Source organism: Haliotis rubra, unplaced genomic scaffold (assembly GCF_003918875.1).
Source record: "Haliotis rubra isolate DU_JTF1 unplaced genomic scaffold, ASM391887v1 Scf13, whole genome shotgun sequence".
NCBI lineage: Eukaryota > Metazoa > Mollusca > Gastropoda > Lepetellida > Haliotidae > Haliotis > Haliotis rubra.
This window is the reverse complement of record NW_025765225.1, coordinates 1,459,423-1,479,622: the sequence shown is the minus strand read 5'-3', so window position 1 is coordinate 1,479,622 and position 20,200 is coordinate 1,459,423. Positions and strand designations below refer to the sequence as shown.

General features: G+C 39.0%; 1 protein-coding gene across 2 annotated transcripts in view; it reads right to left on the bottom strand.

The window, feature by feature from the left end:
- LOC124267101 (sprouty-related, EVH1 domain-containing protein 2-like) overlaps nucleotides 1-20,200 on the bottom strand; it is a 110,213-nt gene that overhangs the window by 20,089 nt on the left and 69,924 nt on the right. Inside the window, exon 1 of one of the 2 annotated variants that reach the window (XM_046701946.1) lies at nucleotides 14,383-14,512. The exons of the other annotated variant lie outside the window; for it this stretch is intronic. Coding sequence (XP_046557902.1) covers nucleotides 14,383-14,405 — 23 coding nt within the window. The 5' untranslated portion in view covers nucleotides 14,406-14,512. Of the gene's footprint in view, nucleotides 1-14,382; nucleotides 14,513-20,200 lie in introns of those variants that run through there. 2 annotated transcript variants of the gene reach the window in all.

Sequence of the window (20,200 nt, the reverse complement as noted above, 5' to 3'; positions counted from 1 at the left end):
ACCATTCTTCATGACTCTTGAAATATTTTTGTTTAATCTGCAAGCAGTCAACAAAATGATCATTCTCCCTCCATGTATTTCCTCTTTTTGCGCCCCTCTCTTCCAAATATTTATTAATAGATATCATACCCTTTCAGAAATGCACATTTGCAACGTTAGTAGTTTTCTCCAAAATCACAAACAGTGAATAAACAAAATAGTTTTTCTCCCTCAGTCTCCCCCCAAGAAAACAAAAACAGAAAACACAGTATTTTTCATTGTGAAGGGCACTTCTCTCTATCTATTGTCAATGACAAGTGCAATACACATGCCCTGCAAATGCAAACTGTAGCACCAGGTAGCTCAGTCTTCAACAGGTGATAATGTATATTTTACCTCTGAACCTAAACTTGATTTCCAAACATATTATCAAATGGTGTGTGACATTCATGCTAGAATAATATCGATTGACATACAGTCAGAGACGAACTAAAAACATCTTGAAAGCAGCTACCTCTCAAATCTTGTCAGTAAAGACACAAATTCAACACAATATCAATGATAGTACTTTTAAGATGGTACCCAGCACCCACACCAATCACAATATGTCGGAATTAATGACGAAGCGATGTTACACTTTTTGTCACACTCACTTCATCAAAACCCACACAGCTCAAACATCGTGCAGCACCATCAGTCAGTCATGTTACCATCAAATCTCAATTAATCATTGGTGGAGACCAAGATTAATTGCAGCAATGTTAATCATCAGAGGGCAGAATATCTTACATAGCTGAGCAATATACACATCAAAACATCTGCTTCCATGAGAACACATCGCAAATATACTTATTCAGTGCTCATGGTGGCGACGGCATATGTGGTGTATAATGGATAACAATATAGCAGTTTACTGTAGTCATCCTGTCAATTTAGAATGTAGCAGTGTACTGTAGTAATCCTGTCAATTTAGAATACAGCACTTTACTGCAGCAATCCTGTCAATTTAGCATGTAGCATTTTACTGTAGTAATCCTGTCAATTTAGAATACAGCACTTACTGCAGCAATGCTGCCAATGTAGCATGTAGCATTTTACTGTAGTAATCCCGTCAATTTAGAATACAGCACTTTACTGTGGGAATCCTGTTAATTTAGAATGTAGCAGTGTACTGTAGTAATCCTGTCACTTTAGCATGTAGCGCTTTACTACAGCAATCCTGTCAATTTAGCATGTAGCATTTTACTGTAGTAATCTCGTAAATTTAGTTTGTAATTTTGAACTGTTTGAAGTACGGGTGACGATTCATAGTATGGAGTACAAGACAAGAAAAACAAATTTAGAGTTATCTCCCTTCCATCGATTTGCATTCGCAAAACATCAGTAATTTCCGTACATCATACGTGATTCAATGTTATTTGAGATAAAGAATTACTACCACGAAGTACCAAATGAGTTCGGCATTCCCTGCGTGGTACATAGAAAATGTTACTCGTTTGTAAGCGGGGTACATTGAAAATAATAGAAGAGCGCTCAGCCAATCAGAAAACGACAATTATGTGTGAGGCAAGATAAATGTATCTATTCCTCATAGGTTCTGACCATCATTATGTTCCTTACCAGTTCACAGTGAGATTAGGACAGTGTACTTCTCAGTATCAAATAAATACAAAACAAATGAAAACAGAAAATTATTTTAAAATATCTACATTCTACTAAATTCTAGGTAAATATTTCTAACTATCTGATTGAAGGTTTGTTCTGGCAAGGGGCAGGCAGACACTGGTCCCTGTATGTGTCTTGATCTAGGCGAAGATGACTGACTGAGTTTGGTTTTACGCCGCTTTTAGCAATATTCCAGCAACATCACGGCGGGGGACACCAGAAATGGGCTTCACATATTGTGCCCATGTGGGGATTCGAACCCGGGTCTCCGGCGTGACGAGCCAACGCTTTAACCATTAGGCTACCCCACCAGGCGAAGATGAAGATGAAGGTGATTTGGAGATTTAACATGCACTTTCCAACATAAAGTGTATTTCGCACACGGGCCCGCCAGGCCATTTAGTGTTTGATCCAGGGATGGTAAGCCCTCACATGACAACCTAGCACCCAACCACTGTGGGCAGGGGCAGCAAGCACATGGCAGGCAAGCAGGCAGGACAGGCAGTTTCTGACAGTGAGAGGGGCATGACAGCCTGTAAACAAACTGCACAGTGGCATGTAAACCTGGTGGGGGGAACAAGGGCAGATCCTGGCAGAGAAACCTGAGTCCACACTTCCCCTAACCTTGCCTTGTAACATCATGCTTTCTAAATAACACTCACAGGGTTTTTCAAAAACCAAGAATGTTCACACTGGTTGTGAAAGTTGGTGTCTGCATGGCTAGTTGTGTCGAGATAGATTGACAGGAGGTATGACTCTTTTACATTGTTACTAGCCGAATTCTGCTTGAGCTGCTGAACATGCTGAAAACCGTATTTATATCCTGACACAAGATTTACTAGGTAGGTGGTTTCTTGTTTTATACCAGTCAGCAAGATTTCTGCTATGACATGACAGATATCCACCCATGTGGATAGACTTGTTCCTGGAGTGCTCAGACACCCAACAGTGCCATCACATTGTGCTCAGGCCCCCAATAGTGCCATCACATTGTGCTCAGTTCTAATGTGCCTGTCTACTGAGTGCCCCAAACCTTACCCATAAACTGAGTGCCCTCCAAGTATGCTGATCACCCCCCACCCCAACCCCCGACACTGTCCATAAACTGAGTGCCCCCAATGCTGCTGGAAGTATGCTGATCATCCCCGACCTTGTCCATAAACTGAGTGCCCCCAATGCTGAACCAGGTATGCTGAGTATAGCATAATCTATCCCCCTGGCTTTTACTGTGTTGTGTTGAATCACATAATCTAGTCCCCTGGCCTTCACCCTGTGTCGTGTTGAATCAAATAATCTGGTCCCTTGACCTTCACCCTGTGTTGTGTTGAATCAAATAATCTGGTCCCCCATGGCCTTCACCCTGTGTTGTGTTGAATCAAATAATCTAGTCCCTTGACCTTCACCCTGTGTTGTGTTGAATCAAATAATCTAGTCCCCTGGCCTTCACCCTGTGTCGTGTTGAATCAAATAATCTAGTCCCTTGACCTTCACCCTGTGTTGTGTTGAATCAAATAATCTAGTCCCCTGGCCTTCACCCTGTGTCGTGTTGAATCAAATAATCTAGTCCCTTGACCTTCACCCTGTGTTGTGTTGAATCACATAATCTGGTCCCCTGGCCTTCACCCTGTGTTGTGTTGAATCAAATAATCTGGTCCCCCATGGCCTTCACCCTGTGCTTTAGCCCACAAAACTGACTTCACCTTATGTTCCATGCCCAGCTACAGATGGCATCCGGTCCTCAATCCCCCTACACTGGGATGTAGAGGGTTCCTTTCCTCTAAACATAGCCATGGTAGTGAGAGATTATAACTGATCTTTCAGAAATCGGTAGGTATTTTCTATTTGTATTCCAGTGTCCTGTGAAGAGCGTTGGTGGATGATGCATCCTCAAACTAACATCCACCATGTCTACTTAGGGTGGTACAAACAGATACAACTTGTATCCTGAGTAATCCTCAGTTATCATGGAGGTAAATTCTGTGATGAATATTTCCTACCCTGAAATGTTGCTGCCTTGTAAGATTATAAACAACAGTGATGTGCCCCTCCAACTTCATAAGACACTTGTTCCGTTTATCTGGCATACTGAGAAAAATCTGACCTTTCTATTACTGGCTAGTACAGGAAGTATTTTATCATCATATTGACAAAAATAGATATTTATTGCCAAAACATTTCACTTGCTTTGTTTCCTACCTAAAGCAATACCAAATATCTAAAAACAACGTTGGTTCAACTGATCCACAACTCACACCTAAGCCTATGTTCACATCTTCAGAAAAGACATATTTGGTCTGATTTCAGTTACATCATAGGATGACAGTTTCCGTGTGTGAGGATACCCAAAGCGATGACGCTATATCGTTAAAACATTCAGGATACATTGGCATTCAAAATATATACAACCAGACAGTTCACACATCAAGATTGCCCCAAGGTACACTCTTACAACAAGCATAGGTTGGCCCAATAACCCAATGTCTCATTTCAGTATCTATAACCTAAACTTTTATCTTCAGTATCTTGCCTTATTTCTTTATGCCAGCAACCATTTCCATTTCTTCAAATTGTTCATACATTAGCTAGTGAAAATTCTGTATTAACAATCTGATGCAACATGTAAATTGAGAACTACCTAATTCTGGGAACCTGAATGACACCAGTCAGGCCATGAGTGGTTAAACCAGCTGAGTTGAAATAAATGGGACAGGCTGGCATTTGATAGTATTCCAAAGGGCAAATTATACAGGATGCAGTCCCACATAATCACTGTATCAAAATGAAACCATGTCACAGATTTTGTTACACCTATTCCCAGATTTGACAAGAATATCATTCAGCAGTTGAATCCTTTAACAATCAGGTTGACATTTCTCGCCCTAAATAAGAAGCATGGAAGGATAATGGGAGAGGTGAAATGGTGTTATATCATTTCACTGGTAAAGTGATGTGCCTGCACGTGTCTGCTTGTGCTCGTTCACTTGTTTGTCTTAATATGCTAGCCCATTGAGACACTAGAGGTGTGACGATACAGAAATTTCGCGATACGATACGAATTGCAATAGCTTGGAACGATACGATTCGATTCGATGCATATCACGATATGCTATCTTTAGTTATTTCCTTAAAAATAGGAAGTATATTTTGATAGCAAGTAACAGTGTAAATTTTGACATACTTGTCAATTTCTAGTGAAAAACAGTAACTCTAACGTCAACAATACATATCACGATACAAAAAAAGTATCGATATATTTATCGTTGGATAAAGTATCGCGATTATTGATTCTACGATATATCGTCACAGCTCTATGAGATACTATACCAAATTTAACAATTGAGATACCATACCCTGGTTTAACATGGATACCCCTCCAGACACACATGCTGATCGGTACAAATCAGTCCTTGTTTTATCCCTGTGACACTGAGCAAGAGGCAGGGCAACAACAAGTACCATCTTTTAACATCTGTGTAATGAGGTCAGGGGATTGAGTGAGTTTATTTTTACACTATATTTAGCAATATTCCAGCAATATCACAGTATGGGACACCAGAAATGGGCTTCCCATATTGTACCCATGTGTGGAATGGAACCCGGGTGGTCTTTGGCCAGGGATGGGGTCTTGTATTTGAGGGTCCCTGGGACTCATACTCTTAATATTCAGGGGTCCTGGACTACAAAATTGGGGTCTCAGACACTTAAATATTATTATTAATACTGTTATTGTATTGATCATCACATTGTTACAGTAATTAAATTGCAAATAATACCCTAACCCAGCTAGTAACAAACTCAGTGATAACTTATTGTCACTTGATTGGAATTTTTACAAAAAGTATTTGGACTTTTTCTGAGTCCCTGTGGACGCGTTAATAAATTTGGTTGCATCCATTGTCAATTTTTATGAGTATAGGACGCAGGAATTTGCCTCCTGTAAATCTCTGTTTGGCATGACGAACACTTTAACCACTAGGCTACCCCACCGCCCCATCAGGGTATTGAACCATTGACTTTCAACACTCCAGGCAGATGTTCTATCAACTGCTCAACAGGTGGGCAGGAGAGGGTGGAAGTTACAAAGTACTGAGTTATATTAAGGTGTATAAACATTAATGTTAGAGACAACCTAAAGTAATGCAAATTTTACATGAGGGCCGGATACTGATATTGATAATAGAGACAGAAAAAATCATGGAAAAAATATTGATCGATTATCAATAAATATCAGAGAAGAAACTTCAATATATTTCACATCACAGGTGATGGGGACACATTTATGCAAGGATTACTAACAGTGAGATGAAAAAAATTTGGAAGTGGCTCATGAATAGAGACTTACGTATGTGTGTGTAAAGTGAAACTATATTTCTTCATAACAGATCATGAAGGCTATTATCAATGACACAATTTTCATTTTGCCATATCGATAATCATTAATAATTCTTCCCATCAACATTTTTCCGATTACCAATCCTTCGAGCCAGCCCTATCTTATACGTTTACAAATGCTGTGAAATCTATAAACACAGGTGTTGCTAAAAAAAAATAAGAATTAAAATCATAAAATCTGGCATGTAGATCATGAACAAAGGAGGCAACATTGAACAGCGGATGGCAGTGACAACTAGGCCACATATTTGGAGAATAATACTATGAAACCGAAACCAACTCCTAGTCTAAACACAAGAGGTATGAAATTAACCTCCAGCTTTAAAACCTCCAGCATACCTGCAAAGTATTACCTTATACGGCATCTCCTGACAGTGCATCATTTCCAACATACATTTTATTCCAAATCAATACCTCTGAAAATTCTATTTTGACTAACTTCCTGTTCTTTGATGAAGCTGACTGGTAATCATTTGTAGAGACATTTGCCAGACAGGTGAGAATATGTCTCCCAGACAGATGAGAATATGTCTCCCAGACAGGTGAGGCAGCCAAATCGGCTATGATGCAGACATACAAATAATGGACATTTTTTCTCTGTCATATCTCATTTATAAACATACAAGCCCATTGTGAATGGTTCATTCACGTACATGCATCTCATGATAAATAAAGTTAACATGTCTGATTCAATGATCACATAGATGAACTAAGTTACTTTCAGTCTCAAAACATCATATACTACCCATCAAAAGTTTAGACTCACTAAAACCACTAGCTATATGTTATGTATATATATATATGGTTACATCAAAGATGAATTTCTCCACTAACTTGGGGAACCAACTGCAAACCTTATGCAGATGAATGGCCTTCGGGCTCAGGGAACATAAACAAACATCAAGGGTACATCAACCTTCGGGCTCAGGGAACATAAACAAACATCGAGGGTACATCAACCCATGCCCCCCTCGTGACCAGTGAACAACTTATATTGTACCTTGTAGGGTTGCAAACTTGTATAGGTCCTAATATTCAGTCAGTCATGGATATAGTCCTGTGTTGCTTCAGAAAATATACAATAAGTACAATGACTTGTCAGTTTTAGGTCTCACTTGAATAGTTTGATGTCATCACATCATGCCAAAAATATCAGATACTGTGCACTCAGATGGTTCAATAAGCATAAAGAATGATTGAATGTTTTGCTCTAACAGCAATAAACAGTATTTCAAATGCATCATGGCACTGAAGTTTAGCAGGAGTGAGTGAGAGGTGTTTTAAGCCGCTTTTAGTAATATTCCATGAATATCAAGACAGTAAGCAGAAGGAAAGGTACAAAGGACACAGGTGAGGAAATTATACCCCACAGTCTACTGTTTCAGAGGGGTGGTTGGGTAGTCTAGTGGTGCCCGCCATGCTGAAGACATGGGTTCGATTCCCCACATGGATACAATGTCCCCACCGTGAGTGAGTTTAGTTTTACGACGCTTTTAGCAATATTCCAGCAATATCACGGCAGGGACACCATAAATGGGCTTCACACATTGTACCCATGTGGGGAATCAAACCCGGGTCTTCAGCGGGAGGAGTGAACACTTTAACCACTAAGCTAAAAGGCAGCGTAAAAGCATACTCACTCACTCACAGTTTCAGAACTTGTCTTTTAACTTCGTTTTTTTGCAAATTTTAATGTTATTCAAGGTATCTTGCTTATGGATTGCAATATTTCTGGAAATCGCAGATTCAAACCCAGTCCAGACTTAAGTCTGTACAGTGAGTTGTAGCATAATCAATCCACTGCACCCAATTTCTGATTTCTAAAGGTTGTCATCTGAATCTAGGACCAAACATCTTATGACTATCAGAGAAAAAATACATAGAATACCTACCATACCATTTTAATAGAATTCACTTTGTTAATGAAAAAAATGGAACACTAGCATTTTTGGCAACTATTTCATGCTCCCATTAAGAAAATGTTTCTCTGACATATAGCTACAGTTTGCAATGCATGTGTCCAAATATCTAATGGTCATTCAAACTCACATCAAAGTCCATATAACAACGCCAAATTGTACTTGAAAAAAAAGCTAAGAAAACAGTTCAGTCAACTGAACAAAGGATTTTGATAGAAATCAAATAGAACAATTGTAATCAACAAAAGCTATGGATTGCAATAGTGAACTACCAACCTAATCACCTAATGCTTCGGACTGTTTGATGATGTTTCCGAGAAGCTAATGTAGAGTTAAGCTGTACACGTAAGGCAATATAAACTAGTGATATGAATGAACCACCTCCACCTACATCGTCATTCAGAGTGTTGTGTTCCTGCATGATGTTACAGCATTATGAAGATCAGCTGTTCAGCCTGTTACAACCTGTACACTTCTCCCATTTCGCTAACTAAATGACTAAATCATATCATTCACATCTTGTGTGATGAGGAAATATTTTGCAGGACAAAAAGGTTTGACAATAAGTATAATTATATGTTGCTGATTAGGGATATCATGTGGACTATTAGTGTTAGTTTGCGTTGGTGTCTTGATCAACACCATACTCAGCAATATTCCAACTCTATGATAACGACCTCTTCAAAACAGAAATCAAGTCTGGGTGAGACAATCCAGTGATCAATATTATGATCACCAGTTAGGAGAATATTGATTCCCTGCCAGTGGATCAGTATGGTGCTCTAGTGGGTAAAGTATTCACTTGTCTTGCAGAAGGCCCGGGTTCAACTCTCCACATGTATTCAGCTCATTTCTTTATGCCTCCTGCCATGACATTACTGGGGTACTGGTACAAGGGGTGTAAACCATACTGACTGTACCATCAGGGGTGGAAAAAACCCATTGCCCCGACGTCCGAGGCCAGTGTTTTTTCTGTCGGGCAAGTAAATTTGTATATCACACTGTACCGGTGTCCAGTTGACTTTCCAATGTTAGTTATGTTGTTTATTTAAAAAATCAGCAAGAAAACGGTCGGTATAGTGGAAAAATTATCAGGGCAAGTGACATTACATGTACCACTGTACCGGAGTACACTATCAATTTTAAAGTTATTTCCACCCCTGACCATCATCATGAAACAAGATACAAGGAATCAAACACTAATGTATTGTGACATACTGAACCATGAGCCCATTTTAGTTCTTAAAAGTATCCCAATCATCATTTTCACTGTGAATTGTTTTCCTTAATACATTAGGCTGTGGGATTTGATTTGATATGTACTTATGGAGGTCCCAGGCAACAAATTCGACAAATGGTAATAGATTAAATTTCAACTATTCTCTCTCTCTCTCTCTCACACACACACCGCAATCATTCTGGCAGTACAACTTAATGGCTGACAAAGAAACATATTGGAACAAATTAAATTGCATGTTCAATGACTACCTATGATACATATAAATATTAGGTTTGATCTAATTAGTCAAAATACCTAATCATGCTGTTGATCAATAAACCTGGGATCTAAGGTTTCAAACTGATATGATTCCGAATTCAAACAAATATACTATTCCAAAAGCTACTACCATTGCAACGTACAATATGTATCGTATTTTCAGAAGAATTTTTATACCTTTAAGAGTGCAGAAATTAACAAAGACAGCTCAAAAAGTCAAACGAACACTATTCTGAATAGGTCCCATTGAGATTTGGGTTAAAGAATGGTGTTACATGCGTGCCTCTGATACAGTACACCATAAAACGATGTGATATGTTGTATCAGGTATTTGTGTGATGTAAACACACCTGTAAGGGAATGGCAGATGTAGGTGTTCAAGATGAGCAAATATTAAAGTTTCATCCCAGCAGTTCATGAGATAACTGACTCTGGACCAGACAAACCAATGATTGAGATTTCAGATTCTATTTCTATATTCTTCATGTGACCATTTGCAGTGTAGGCAACATAGTGCAGGTATTGTAGATCGCATGTAGGAACTGTTCTACGCATGTATTGTAGTGTAGGCAACATAGTGCAGGTATTGTAGAGAGTGTGTAGGAACTGTTCTACACATATATTGTAATGTAGGCAACATAGTGCAGGTATTGTAGAGAGTGTGTAGGAACTGTTATACGCATGTATTGTAGTGTAGGCAACATAGTGCAGGTATTGTAGAGTGTGTGTAGGAACTGTTCTACTCATATATTGTAGTGTAGGCAACATAGTGCAGGTATTGTAAAGTGTGTGTAGGAACTGTCATACGCATATATTGTAGTGTAGGCAACAAAGTGCAGGTATTGTAGAGTGTGTGTAGGAATTGTTCTAAGAATGTATTGTAGTGTAGGCAACATAGTGCAGGTATAGTAGAGTGTGTGTAGGAACTGTTATACGCATATATTGTAGTGTAGGCAACAAAGTGCAGGTATTGTAGAGTGTGTGTGGGAACTGTTCTACGAATGTATTGTAGTGTAGGCAACATAGTTCAGGTATTGTAGAGTGTGTGTGTAGGAACTGTTATACGCATATATTGTAGTGTAGGCAACATAGTGCAGGTATTGTAGAGTGTGTGTAGGAACTGTTATACGCATATGTTGTAGTGTAGGCAACATAGTGCAGGTATTGTAGAGTGTGTGTAGGAACTGTTCTACGAATGAATTGTAGTGTAGGCATCATAGTGCAGGTATTGTAGAGTGTGTGTAGGAACTGTTCTACGAATGTATTGTAGTGTAGGCATCATAGTGCAGGTATTGTAGAGTGTGTGTAGGAATTGTTCTAAGAATGTATTGTAGTGTAGGCAACATAGTGCAGGTATAGTAGAGTGTGTGTAGGAACTGTTCTACGAATGAATTGTAGTGTAGGCATCATAGTGCAGGTATTGTAGAGTGTGTGTAGGAACTGTTCTACGAATGAATTGTAGTGTAGGCAACATAGTTCAGGTATTGTAGAGTGTGTGTAGGAACTGTTCTACGAATGAATTGTAGTGTAGGCATCATAGTGCAGGTATTGTAGAGTGTGTGTAGGAACTGTTCTACGAATGTATTGTAGTGTAGGCAACATAGTTCAGGTATTGTAGAGTGTGTGTAGGAACTGTTATATGCATATATTGTAGTGTAGGCAACAAAGTGCAGGTATTGTAGAGTGTGTGTAGGAACTGTTCTACGTATATATTGTAATGTAGGCAACATAGTGCAGGTATTGTAGAGAGTGTGTAGGTACTGTTCTCATGTATTGTAGTGTAGGCAACATATTGTAGATATCGCAGTGTAGGTACTGTAGTGGAGGTAGACAGGTATTGTAGATCGCATGTAGGAACTGTTTTGTGTACGTATTGTAGTACAGGCAACTTAGTGTAGGTACATTGTGTAGGCACCATAGTGTAGGTATTGTAAGGGATGTGTAGGCACTGTTCTGCATACGTACTATAGTGTAGGCAACTTAGTGTAGGTACTGTAGTGTGGGAAACATACTGTAGATTACGTACAGAATCCTTTTTTGAACAATGCTGAACAGATATATTTTAGAGGGTAACACACATAGATTTGGCAGAAATGTCTTTCCAGGTTTTCCTTGTCCTGGCTTGTGCAAATGCAAAAGATGATCAAAACATCAATTCACTAGATGAAATTACATTAATCTTGTAACTGAGGGGTCCTTGAAGTTGCAACTAAGTAATGTGCTGTATCATTTGAACCTACTGTGTGATATACCAGACTTTAACCATAGTCGGAAGCCCTAGCAAAATTTCGTTTGGTCTAGTATCCTCAGCTTTTTTACATTCCATACCGTAAACCTTAAATCAACTGAAAAAGACACTCAAAGCCTGGTTTGGTCTAGAAAAGGTTTTGGGCAAAGTGAGTGAGTGAGTTTAATTTTACACCGCACTCAGCAATATTCCAGCTATATGGCGGCGGTCTGTAAATAATCGAGTCTGGACCAGACAATCCAGTGATCTGCGCAATTGGGAACCGATGACATGTGTCAACCAAGTCAGCGAGCCTGACCACCCGATCCCAATAGTCGCCTCTTACAACAAGCATGGGTTACTGAAGATCAATATTCTAACCCGGACTTCACAGGTCATTTGGCAAAGACAGGGATAAAATTAGTAATGTGAGCGTAGTGACAAGAATCCCTTGAAGCCAAGAAACTCTTAATTTCAAATACTAAATATTCATTTCATACATGGGACATTTTCTGTGTAAATTCATCCTTTAGCTGGCTTCTCACACAACTACCAACAACAAACTGCTAGTTCATTTTAACACTTAAGGGACAATGCCATGTTCATGTTATGGGAGTTGTTGTTCAGCTCATATACTAAAACAATGTTGCTCTGACTATATTTAAATCTAATGGCAGTGACAGTGAAGTGGATAAATAATATCTTCTGGGTTATCACACTCACCTACAGAAAACAGATTTACTTAAATTTATAAATCTCATATGATTCTGCTGAAAATAGAAAGTATGATGTTAGTTGCAGAAAGAAAGCTAATGTATTATTACTATTAATGTTCAAAAAGAGTTTTGGTATGAATCTGTTTTTACACAGAGCAGAATATAACAAATTAATATTGAAATTATATTTAAACATTTCGCTCAAGTTATCAAAAATTAACAGTTGTTACTGTGTCTCACATACAAATCTGTATGTTCACTTCTACATACCGGTAAGTCACATAAGCTTACTATATTGCACATCCTGTGCAAAAAAAAAATGAAATCAATATTTGCCCGAATTTTCAAAATAACATGGACATCTAAGTGAAATACTGCAATATTTTGAAGTCCATATTCCCTTGCAGACAAGTAATGGTTTATAACAAAACTGTAATATACATCCAAATCTTTTACAGTTTGCCTTTGACTGAACATTGTACATTGAAAGCTTAACAATGTTGCATAAAAAAACAATGGTATTTAAAGTTTACAGTGTGTTCAACATAATATGACTAAACAAATGAACACAAATAGACTTGACAGTTAAATTCATAATGTTATACTTAGTGAAAATGTTCCTATTTTAACCTGGAGATAACAAGCAATATTACAATGACCCAATTCAACATCTCCATAAACGTTGTTATTATTCATCATCACGTGAACATAATGGTGATAATGTTACCTTCATATTGCTTGAATTTCTACACAATTGTTATACAGAATAAATATCTAGGGTTAGCCTCTGTATACTAAATTGACAATGCACAAAATATTTTTTCTGTTCTGCTGTACTCCTGTACTCCATCATAAAATTATGTCTGTAAGATAATTGTAAGTGAGACTGTTTGAAGTTTATTAGTTAACCTGACAATCACTGTATGATCTGATAAAAATGCATAATGTATATATATTTCATTCAGGTAAAGTAAGAGATATTTATTGTTTATCATTTTGTATCATTAACACACATATTTGCGAATTACAGAGCACTGAAAATGCTATATATAAGCTATCTATATTTGATAAATAACTGCTCTAAGGCATATTAAATTTCATTACAAAGAAATATCCCTGTAAATTAAACCTATTGGTGAACAATTCTAAATAAATTAGGATTAATTTTTCAATATAAATAATACTTGGTCATATAATATTTGCTTCAAAGAAACAATTATATCATAGCAAAATTCATGAGTATCACAAGGAATATTCTATTCGCAAGGAACCACACAACTTCCTGTTTGTCGGTTCATGAATGAAATAACCGTATGTCTAGATATGAAATCCTGGTTCAGTATATATATCAAACATCGACACGGGAAGTGTTCAGACAAGCCCATAGATAGCGTCCAACCAAGTTCATTCATGATTCATATAGGGATGAGTGAAAACAAGACAACACGATCACAAATTGCATCCACGTACCATTGTCTTCCCCAGTGTCAAATTATTAAAATGTACATAATTACAACATCGACCGTTCAATAAAAAGAACAATTAGGAACGGGGGTGATTTAATGAATTCCCTATGCCGCTAACAAGGACTGACGGACAACATCAGTCTCATCCGCCCAGCCCTGGCCCGTACCGTCATTCACAGTCTTTTATGAATGAATTGCTAAGGCTAAACACAGGTCTCGGATTCGTGCAACCATCCCGTGTCAACTCGCCTCACAATCAGACGTCTCGGATTAACTAGCACATTGTGAAAACGTTCACTGTATACCTAAACTATTAAATACAAAGTTTCTACTGTCCGTATGTCGTGGAAATAGAGTTTTGACTGTATTTACATGGGTCTACCCTCATCAATGCCGCTTGGCTTGGCGTGCTAGGTAGGAGGCATCCATGTTGAACCACAAATTCTTTCACCCTGGCCAGTTTACTCAGCCCATAGGACAAAGCGAGGCAGCACATCAAACTTAAATATATGTCACTTACTTTTTTAGTTGTTCTTCTGTCATCTTCTCCAGGTCATTTTTCTGTTAAATTCTTCGATTATGTATACAGAATACAGTATAAACTAGAAATTTTCTCTCTCGACGATTTTTCCACAAGACAGGAAATGGGACGAAGCACTACTTTCTATCATCCGCGCAAGGAAAATGTAGTTCCGTTAGGTTTCTGTATTGAGCATGCCTCCATGGCCAGTTGTGTCACTGCACATTATTGCAAGTCTTTGGTTATGATGTTAGTCGTCATTACACACTATATTTTGCACAGAATATAGTTTTTAGTAAATGTCGCAAACAGGCGCATTGATACAAAAGTATAGGCCATCACTGGGACTCAATTCAAATATGGAACACTCCATTATGCAAAGATTTCCCCCAGCCCTGCCCAGCGGAAATGCAAAGTCTTTTTATTGTCATTATACTTCTTAATATCAGACTTTTGCAGGATAATAAGAAACGACGGTCCAAACAACTTTCCAGTGGGTCTGCACACGTCCGCCGAATGCACTGTGCACATTACATTGATATTTCTCATGTAAATTATCCCTCTCCAAATACAGCCAATGGGGTGGCAGATTACCACACGACTGTCAATCATAACAGTAGTGAATTACATGTCAGTTTCCTTCCGGAAAGCAGCCCCTTTGCGCTGTCACTCAGCGAAGTATAAATCGCCAATTACACTGAACAACGCTGTATATTTGACCTTGTTTTGAGAGGATCTCTGTTCATGCTAGTTATGTTTTTCGAACACTTTGCAAGTGTGCCAAGCAAATGTGACGTCAGTCTAGGTTTCACGCGTGAATTGGCCACGCCCATTCGTTGCCGTGCTGTTGTTTAGACATTGCAATGGGTATGACCGTTGTTTACATTGAGAATAATATGTGGGTCGAGGTTGGTAGTATTGATTAGCTCTGTATGCCGTTTCATTCAGTGTTCTTTTCATTCAGCTTCGATAGGATCAAAGGCTCAAATATTCATATGCGCGACGCGTGCGCCAGGTGAAGAAATACTCGACACTAGTGCAAAATGGAGATAGAAAATTCGAAGGAAATATATTTCCAAGTTGTAACAGTGAACATGCTAGTTTCAGTCAAAAAGTGATAGGACATGGGCATATTGCCCAGCGGAAGACAGAACACCTTTGACAATCACTATAGGCTTGTTTCATTCAAGCTATGACTAACCTGAGATGTTATTAATTTATGAATTGTCAACGACTGCCATTCAGGCTGGGGAAACGATGTTCGGGTCAATTGGCTGCTGAATGGTTGGTTCGATGTCAGGTTATTTTTTGTCGCTTTCAATTATAAAACCTCGCTGTTCAGTCAAGCTTATCGGGGCTTTCGGTTAATTAGACGACACGGTTAATTAAGCGTCGATTAGCGTAAAGGCAGACCCTGTATATTATTAGTGTCGTATTAGTCCTTTGGTTCGCTAAACCTGATCACGAGACTTCATACGCGGGGTATTAGTTATTGTACGCGAAAACAGGGATCTATATTTATATCCACTGTTGCAAACCAAGAGATTTCATATATGTGCGGTGTTATCATATATGAATACAAGGATATATACATGTTTGTATGTATTTAGATGTGGTGATACATATTGTAGGGCATTTCCACATGGTTTGCTGTCTTGATTTGCATGGATAATAATTAATTGAATATTATACAATTTCAATGGTATTGCACAAGCACCTGTTTCAAAGAAATATTTATATAGTATGCAGTGACACAATGCGCATGTTCAGCTGTTTTATGTGTAATAGATGTATTCGTAACAGCTTGTTAGACCTACATCTGAGGATGTTTCATCAATTTATATTATATAGCACCATTTGTGTACGATTTAGGATTATTAATAACATGAAATTTTAATGATTTTTTTATCGATACATGTGAATGTATTTTTAAAACTAGGTTGCCACGTGTACAAACGTTATTAATAAATATTAGAAATAATGTATGATCGTGTATTGTAAAAATGTTTTCATGAATGTATTAAACAGTGGGCCGTCTTGCTGAAAACTGGATTTGATTCAACATGAAAATATAATGTATTCATTATATAAATTTTTATTTAGGTAGCTCCCTATGACATAGTCGTTAGAGAGTCAGATGTCACAAAAACCCATCTCGTCTAAAAATATATTGTTACAATGAAAGAAGAAACCCAAATCCTCACTTTCGATTTATCTAATAAATATTCATATATCAGCTGAAAATTTTTCTTAACGATATACCAGGTCATTACAAGAATAAAACGTAATAAATCCAACTATTCAATACATTCAGCGCAATCAATTTTGACACAACATAGGTCTGTGGTTAATGTCCACCCTTATATTTTACATATATTCTTCCGGAACTTTATAAAGCTTTTCCTTAAAATGAAGAATTTTCGAAAAATAGACTGTTTCTTTGGAAATTGAAGTTCCTCCTCATTTCCCTACACCCACGCTCGCACCGTAGTGTCTAAGTGGAATCGCACGGAAAGTGACGTGACTCACCGAAATAGTTTTGATGGTTTCCGTCAATCAACAACGCATAGACAGTTTATAATACGTGAACTCGAACATACATGTCCAGTATGTTTACGCACTGGTTCCCGATCCACAAAACGTTCGTAACGTTACGACCTGTCTCATTCTATAGTTCATCACAGGCTTACCAATGTCGTAGCGTACCTTGTCTCACAGGTTACAATCAAAATTATATATATTCAGAGACTAAGTGTTAATCTAGTCGTAGCGCTACGAACGTTTAGTGGATTGGGACCTTGGTCATAATCATTGTTTTCGAATAGAATCTTAAGCCATTTTCGTAGCGTATAAAACGACACGGAAACAGAGCAGTCGCTAATGGCAATTTAAAATGTTTTGAGATAATTTCGGTGTGTTTTAAGAGATGTTTTAATGACTTTCCTTCCCTACATGACTCAGCTATTACCTATGGGACGTAGCATGTAATTCACTCACTCACTCGCCTGTATTGACGCAGAGCGGGTTGGATAACATTTATCTTCATGTTTAAACATTTCAAACCGTGTTCTGCTAAGTCTTGGATTAAGGACCTAATGACAATGGTTTATAGGCCGACATTTCGAGAGTAATGTGACAGTGTCCTTATTTGTGCATAAAATGATAACAGTCCCCGATGAAGAAACTTTGCATTCATATTTGGTGCTGCGAATATCCCTTTCCTTTCATTGAGAAGGCAGAAATTTATTCACAGCGAACACAATGGGCGCACGACCTGCATGGCGGTAATACGGTGAAAGGCATTTTCAGGCAGCTAAAATCGATCGCAGAATGAATCAGCAGGGCCCGACCTACACGCGCACACAAGATCGACATAGGGCAGTCTGGCCAGCGCCGATCACTCCACGCTGCAGGACGGCTGGAACGTAGACACATCGGCCCCGCGACCACGTCGTTGCCAGCGCCGCCAAATACAACTCATTTGACTCATTTTTACCGCTAGACATCGCACCGCAGACAGAACTCTCCCGTCAGTGTTGCATGCAACTCGCTGACACATTGTGGCACATGCAATCGGGAGGACACAGTTTATCAAGTACCTATACTGTGACACATAATTTAAACACACCATAGCTGTGCTGCAGAATACACACCAGGGCCCCGTTCCTCAATGCGATCGTAGCGCTACGCCAGTCGTAAGTCTATGTTAAAGTATGGGAGTTACGATCATCTCAGCGCTACGATCGCTTTGAGGAACGGGACCCAGGGGCTCCTGTCACGAAGCAACCTTTATTGAGGTTAACCTTAACTCCCATTCTTTCACATTGTATACTAAGGTTACCTTAGTGACTTACGATAACCTTAGTGCTTCGTGAAAGGAGACCGCGACCTATAACACTAGGTGCGTTGTGTTGTGGCAATGGCAATGGAGGGTCGAGGACGTCGTTGGAGTTGAAGTTCGATAATTAATCCACGCTGTTGTCCAGGATACGATGGCGTTTACACTGTCAACGATTCCAACCTGAATTCAACGAATTTCAAAATATCCACAACGTCGTCCACAATACCCAGGTTGGCGTTCCGAATATCCAGTTTACGTTCATAGGTTCTGATTTGGCGTTCTAAGGAGAAAGGACTGAGAGAGAAAAGAGGTCATCCCAACGAATCCTGTCGTGCTGCACACTGGCGTCCTGGGCCTAGATTTTCGAAGCTCTCTTAGCGCTAAGATAGTCGTAAATTAATGTTAATGTATGGCACTTACGACATTCTTAGCGCTAAGAGAGCTTCGAAAATCTAGGCCCTGTATATACGTCATGGCGAGATAACCTGAGATGGCGTTCAGAATACCACCATTTCATGTAGAGCATACTCACGTTACACGTTAGCGTGCACAATGTCCCCGCTGACGTCGAGAATGACAACGACGGTTTTCAGTGCATCAACGATGCTGCGATAACCTTGACTGGAAGTCATATTTACGTCCAGAATACCCACGACGGCGAGGAAACCCAGGTTGTCGTTCACAATGTCGATGATTCTTAAAAATGTACTCACGTTGGGGACATGAATACTCATGGTGACGTCAGGAATGACCACTTTGGCGTCTTGGGTACCAATGATACCGTCAAAGCCCAGGTTGGCGTTTAGAATATAAACGATTCCTGTAGAAAATGTTAACGTCCCAAATATTGGCGTGGAAACCTACACTGTCATTCAGAAGATCAACATTTCCCGAAGAAAACCGCCGACGTCGAAAATGGACAAGATGGTGTCCAAAATGCTGAGAAAATCCATGTTACAGTAAAATACGCCTACACTGTTTTACAGAATACCAATTAACGCTGGCGCTTAAAGCACACAGTGGCGTCCAGAACAACCATAATAACGTCCAGGGCCCCGTTTCACAAAGCGTCCTAAGAGAATAGCATTCGTTCCTCCCTGTAACATAGGAGGTACGACCGAGAACCCGGGGCCCTAATCTAACAACGTCCACCCCGTATTGCACTCAGCGGAATATCAACAACCTGAAAACTTTCTGTTCAATGCATTGTACATCCCCTACCCTAACCCCCTTCATTCATCCCCCATCACCCACCACCACGGATTTGGTGAAGAATATCCACGGACACGAGATGATGAAATCAGAGGTTAACGAAACAAGCTACCGAAAAGCAACCAATGGTGTAGTAAAGGCAGCCAGCACTGAATTAAAACCTAGCTAGCAAACAATCACCCTTGCACTGACAAATGAAACAACTGCACTGCCCAAATAACCCACACTGTAGTGAGTATGCAATATTCCCTTCTCACACATTGTGACCTTTTTTTAGATTCGAACCCGCTCCTCTGACCCGATGAACGAACGCTTCAGCCACTAGGCTATCCCTCCACCCAGCAATATTGACCTGACAATTACCCAGCGCTGTACCGGAATACAATCAAATTGACAACAGCCAATACTGTATGGTAGGACAAGCAGTAATTAAGCATCGAAGAAAGGGTATGTTAACATTTGTATGTTGCAATCATTTCTCATTTAATCGTTGTTACGGAAGGCGACAAATATAGACGATGTGTTTAGCAATTCCTATGTCAGAACAACTAACTCCAAAACGTAAATTAGTTTTGAATTAAAACATGTTCGGGTTAAAATTATTCCAAAGGTACTTAAAACTTCAGGTTTCACACCTATATTTACACGCATAATAACAGAAACAGATATGGCAGACCTTTATAAGATAATTTCAACTCACCTAAAATGTCACTATCACACATTAAGGATTTAAGCAACTTATCTTTCATTTGTTTCAGATTTCCT